The sequence below is a fragment of the Phoenix dactylifera genome, unplaced genomic scaffold (assembly GCF_009389715.1).
Source record: "Phoenix dactylifera cultivar Barhee BC4 unplaced genomic scaffold, palm_55x_up_171113_PBpolish2nd_filt_p 000051F, whole genome shotgun sequence".
Lineage (NCBI taxonomy): Eukaryota > Viridiplantae > Streptophyta > Magnoliopsida > Arecales > Arecaceae > Phoenix > Phoenix dactylifera.
In genome coordinates this window covers 2,201,323-2,206,680 of record NW_024067670.1, presented here as the reverse complement: position 1 = coordinate 2,206,680, position 5,358 = coordinate 2,201,323, and the positions used below count along the sequence as shown (strand labels likewise).

The 5,358-nt window shown below is 37.8% G+C and overlaps 1 protein-coding gene across 2 annotated transcripts; it reads left to right on the top strand.

The window, feature by feature from the left end:
- Nucleotides 1–396: 396 nt before the first annotated feature.
- On the top strand, nucleotides 397–1,426 carry LOC103698309 (30S ribosomal protein 3, chloroplastic). 2 transcript variants are annotated; one of them, XM_008780304.4, is made up of 2 exons: nucleotides 397–824; nucleotides 920–1,426. In XM_008780304.4, the coding sequence occupies exons 1-2, from the start codon at nucleotides 525–527 to the stop codon at nucleotides 1,196–1,198; spliced, it is 579 nt and encodes a 192-aa protein (XP_008778526.1). In that variant the 5' UTR covers nucleotides 397–524; the 3' UTR covers nucleotides 1,199–1,426. The 2 variants fall into 2 exon arrangements, with proteins under 2 accessions (XP_008778526.1, XP_008778525.1); XM_008780303.4 differs by having other exon boundaries at nucleotides 401–824; nucleotides 917–1,426.
- The last annotated feature ends 3,932 nt before the right edge of the window (nucleotides 1,427–5,358 follow it).

Below are 5,358 nucleotides of genomic sequence, written 5' to 3'. Positions count from 1 at the left end.
ATTAGCACACTTTCTATTACCAAGATGAGTTAAGGATGGTTTCTTCGGAGATATCGGATAGGATGAGGCAAGGATGTTTAGATCTTGGTTTCAAATGATTTGCACCATTACAAAATCAATCATGGCTACATCGTAGCGTGAAACAAAGCATTTATAGAGTTATATTCTGGGGCAACATCTCCTTTTTGTTGTAGATCAGTTTCTTTGGTGAATATTTCAATTAATTTTTATACTTCCAAACCATTGGTTTATCTTCGCTTTCTTATGAATTTTATATTCTTGGGCGTGCAGGCAGCTAACCGGTCCGAACCTCTAACGCGTTCCGGTTCAGCTTCCCGGTTCATTGCTGCGCTCCTTATCCAAAGGCACCGGCGCACTCGAGATAAAAGATAGTGCAGGCGGTCGCTTCCCTTGCTCAGCCGCTCTCTCCCCACCTTCTGTTTGGTTGCATCACCCCAAGGAGAAGTACTTCGTTCTCTATCCTCCAATCCAACAGTCCAAAAGGCAGAGCGAAGCAAATCAAAATGCTCTCTGTTTCAATTCAAGGCAGCAACCTGAGCCCTCTTAACCCTCAATCCACCTTTCCCCCTACCTCGCACCAAATCCTCTCCCCAACAACCAAACCGTTCTTCTTCTTCTCCAAACCCAACCCCATTCCTCTCATCCTCGCATCTTCTTGTCCCCACATAACCTCCACCCTTTTCAAGAGACTCACCCCCCTCCGCCAATCCGCGTCAGCCGCTGCCGCGGAAGCCCTCGAGACGTCCTCCGATGCCGACCAACCGGAGCCTGTGAAGGAGGAGGTCCAAGTAGAACAAAAAGAGGTGAAAAAAACGTCTTGCTTTAACTCTTTTGCTTCTTTATTTCTTTCTTGAGCGGGGTTATAAAAAATTAGAGAAACGGGTGTGTGGATTAGAAGCTAGGGGTGGTCGTGAAGGCGATGGAAAAGCCGAAGCTGGTGCTCAAGTTCATATGGATGGAGAAGAACATCGGGCTGGCGCTGGACCAGGTGATACCGGGCCACGGGAGCGTCCCGCTGAGTCCCTACTACTTCTGGCCTAGGAAGGACGCGTGGGAGGAGCTCAAGTCCAAGCTGGAGGAGAAGCCCTGGATCTCCCAGAAGCGCATGATCATCCTTCTCAACCAGGCCACCGATATCATCAACCTCTGGCAGCAGAGCGGCGGCAACCTGCAGTAGAACCCCCTCTCCGCTTCTCGAACCTGTTTTCCTTTGGTTTCTTTAATCTATCTGTTAAGTGTGTTGAATGTTTGTATCTCAATTCTTCGCTTAGATCATCTGTTCTTGTATAATTATTTTAGAGTTGTACTTCTCTTGCTGAGTTATATGAAACATTTTCATTCTGTTTTATATGAACACAATTTCCTTGGTAGAAATGGATTATTTTGCTAGCGAAGACCAACCGATTTATCTACTGATTTTGTTGATGATATGGAATGTGACTTGTTTTATTGACCGGAGGAGTGCAGTGTCTGTAATGCAGTTTTTTTTTTTTTCATTGCTTTCCAAAGGAGAACACATCAAATTTTGTATATAAAATAAACAAATAAATATAGAGAATATGACTTTGGAATGGTGTCGTAGCTTGATGAAAAGTATTTCTGCTTGATGTTGCATATGCCTGTTTCATCTTCCTGCATGCAGAAAAAGTTCCTTACTTTCAGAACTTTTGCTGAAGTTAATATGTGCTTGAAGTTCTCGTATAAGTTTAGTTAATTTGGTAATTTTTACATGTATAATTGGCCTGCTTTAGTGAATCTATTTCTGCAATTCATTCTTGATAAGGGATATCACAAGATCCATCCATGTTATCTTAGGTTCAACTCTTTCTTTCACCGTTGTCACAAGTCTGAATAGCACTCCTTAAGTAGACTTTCTTAAATCATTGTTGCAATGTTTAAATAACATCTTTGTCGATTTTCCACCATTTTATTCATAAATTGCAGCATTCTTCCTAGTTCCACTGAATACCAACCTCAATATTTTGATCTTTGCTTTCTTTGATAATTTTTGCTTGGACCCTCTTTCTTCACAATATTCCAGTCCATACAACATTCTGGATTTGGACACTCTTTCCTTCATTGTTGTCTTATAAGATCCTTATTCAAGTCTCAAAGGTTTACAACAATCATATGGCATTGGGCAAGTAACTTCCAATTTTCCTAAACTTCTGTTTTTCCTGTTAGACATGTCTCTGAAGTATCAAAAAGGATCACCAATGAGTATCTCTTCACCATAGAAGTCTCTTTTTTAATTTTCCCATAGTAAGTTTACATTTTTTTTTTTTCTCTGACTGTTTCCAGCTCTGAACTCCAAAATATCCCTTGAAATTCCAATGTGCAATTTAGAAATGTTGATTTCATTCATGATATAGGTGAAGATTATGGGGTTGGAACCACTACAACCAAGAATTCACCTTGTATCAATGGCTTGTGACATTTTTCTTTTTCTTTTTTTTAAGCTAATGCCATTCCTTCTATGATGCGAACATATATAACTATGCTTCTTTTTCATTTGCATCAAAAAGATTGCTTTTCAAGATAGTCTATCATATGCTTTTGCAGGTCAATAGTAACTGTTTAGTTTATTCTCCTCTCTGAATTCTTTCTTTCCCTTTTCTCTAGCATCTATGGTTTATCTATTAAATCCCATTGGTTCCCACATAATAATTGCCATTTTATTCTTTGTTCATCATCACCTACCATAACTTTAATGTATGTCCGTGATTTTTTTCGCAAATTTGCACATGGCCTATATTCTCATAATGTCACTCTGGAACTTTTTTTAGTATTTGATATTCTCTTTTTTATAATCACTTTAGAGATTCTCGTCTGCCAAATAGTTTGCCCCACAAACTAGTATGCTAGTTGGTATTATTAAAGGCAATGCCTTAGCCATCTGCATGGTACTTGTTGCTTTCTTTATATGCAATTGTGTTCAAGGACAATGTGCATTTCCTATCTATATGTAGAATTGTCTGAATATTTGTCTTGTATAACATTTATCTAATACTTGACGCGAATAACTTATTCTTTGTTTATCACTTTTATACAAGCAGCTTGTAACCAATTTTTATGCTGATATGAAGCGAACAACATTTGGGGCTGGTGAACAAAATTTATTCCACAACTAAATGCAGCCTTAGGATTTGGCAAGTTAGAGCTTTGAGAAATTGACTTGTAGAACCAATACTTGCTTATTTTAATTTTGGTACTGAGATATGACAAATTTCTGTTTTGTTGCCTTGTTTGACAGTGAACAAATTTTGGGTTTATTGTGTTAGAAAGTTTGTGGGAATGTTGTTCATGGTCCATGAATACTTTTACATGTATTTTGAATTACTAAAGGAGACCTTAGACAACTCTAATAATTATACCCTGCCTGTATGATTCAGGAATGTTGTTGGGACTGAATTACAGGTTGAAACCTTCCATGTTCATGGGACTTAGCTCTACATGCATACAGATGTTGCCATGTCTCTAGCTTGTGCGTTGAAGTTGGGGGTGTGAGAAGGATCCTCTTGATCCTTGGTATGAGAAATGAGAACATAATAGAATCTGACTCTTATTCAAATAATCAATATGATAATAATAAATATTTTACTACACTATGGAAAGCTAATAGAATCTAACTCTTATATCCAACTCTTATTCAAATAAAAGTACATATTGATTGGATCAATCTCAGAGATTGACAATTCATTTTATGTAAGCAAAATTTGAAGATTTTTCCTGCTCATACTCCCTAAGCTGTGGAATGAATAATGCATATAAATTAGAAAATGCTTCATTTGGTCCCTCTAAGTGTATTTGTGGAGTTAGAAACTAGTCAGCATTCTGGCCAAGCAAAAGATTGTTCAGCTGGCCTCCAGATGCGACATTTAAAAGTTGACTGCAAGCAATTGATAAAAGTGGAATAATCAACAAGCGAGAAACTCAGGGCCTTCAATGCCCTTTAGCTGCAAGCATACGGGAAGAAGCATGACAGGTAAATTAAGAAGCCTGCAATGCTCTTCTTATGGAACTTGGATATCTCTTGGGCACATGATGGCGAGAAAAGGTGTTAGCAACAGACGATTAGTTTGGCTCTTTGATTGATTTTGATTACAGAGGATATCATGTCACTTCCTTCTCTAGTCTCCGAACAGCCACACAGGCTTCGTTTGGTACTTCAACCTTGCCAGCTGCTTTCAGCCTTTTCTTTCCTTCAGCCTGACATCATGCAAATGGTGAGAATTGGTTCATAAAATTCTCAAGTTCCTATTTGGTGCTTGATTGGTGTTCATGATCGGTCAATGAAATGTCATTTTCTAAGCATAGAATTATTATCCGTTACTTTACGTGATAATGGATGCTTGGCCTCTTTCACATCAGCATTCAGAGGAATACGAGTAACAGTAACACATCAGAAGTTGCACTTGACTTAAATTTATGAATCATGCTATCATATGCATTTTGTATAGACCCACATTTCTAACCCAAACTCTCATTGGATGCCGAATTTAATTTGAGCAACAACTATAAAATTTTAGACCTTCGATTTTTTTTTTTTTTATATATATAAAGATTATGATTCTAATGTCTCACTCCCTTTCTCTTTTCATTTGATGTGTAGATATGAAAGAAAATGTGATATCGGGATACAAGAACCAAATAATGTGTATATGCAATGCATGTGCAAAGTTTAAGGAGACCGTAGCCTGAAAAATGAGAAAGAAATATATAACCCATTTTTGTTCGGTAAGACCACATTGAGAATCAAATTATGAAATATCATTGCTTTTAAACTCAAAATCCTAAAGTGTAGGAAATCAAAAAATAAAAGTAAAGAAAACACAAAAACTAAAAAGCACATGCATTCACTTGAATTGAAAATATTGTCCTGCAAAATAATTGAAAGACAGAGAAAAATTAATTAAAAAGTTATATGGGGGGAAATAAAAGAATATTTTGAGAGGAATAATTAACAAAGTTATATGACAAGACTGAAAACATGTAAAAGGCATGCATAATTGAAGGCCAAGATGGACGATTTGAAACTACTTTCTTGCTCTATAAATTGCTTAAAAAAACCCTGTGTCAACCAGTACAATAGTTGGTTCAAGTAAATTCTTAGCTAATGAATCCATCAATTAATGAATTCTTAACCAATAGGTGTAATAGTTGATTACTGATGAATTGGTTAGCTTGAGACATAACTCATAACGACCTAAAGTTTCGGCCCGGCCCGAGTTGGTTCCTCCGTCGTAACCCAACCCGATGGGCTCCATGTTGGCTCGAGGCTTCTAGCCCGATAGGACCTCCGCGGCTCATCAATCGGTCCCAGCCTCGGGGAAACCA

Coding starts and splice junctions, on each gene's coding strand:
- LOC103698309 (XM_008780303.4), top strand. CDS start 525: ATGCTCTCTGTTTCAATTCAAGGCAGCAACCTGAGCCCTCTTAACCCT. Junction 825..916: donor TCCAAGTAGAACAAAAAGAG/GTGAAAAAAACG, acceptor TGTGTGGATTAG/AAGCTAGGGGTGGTCGTGAA.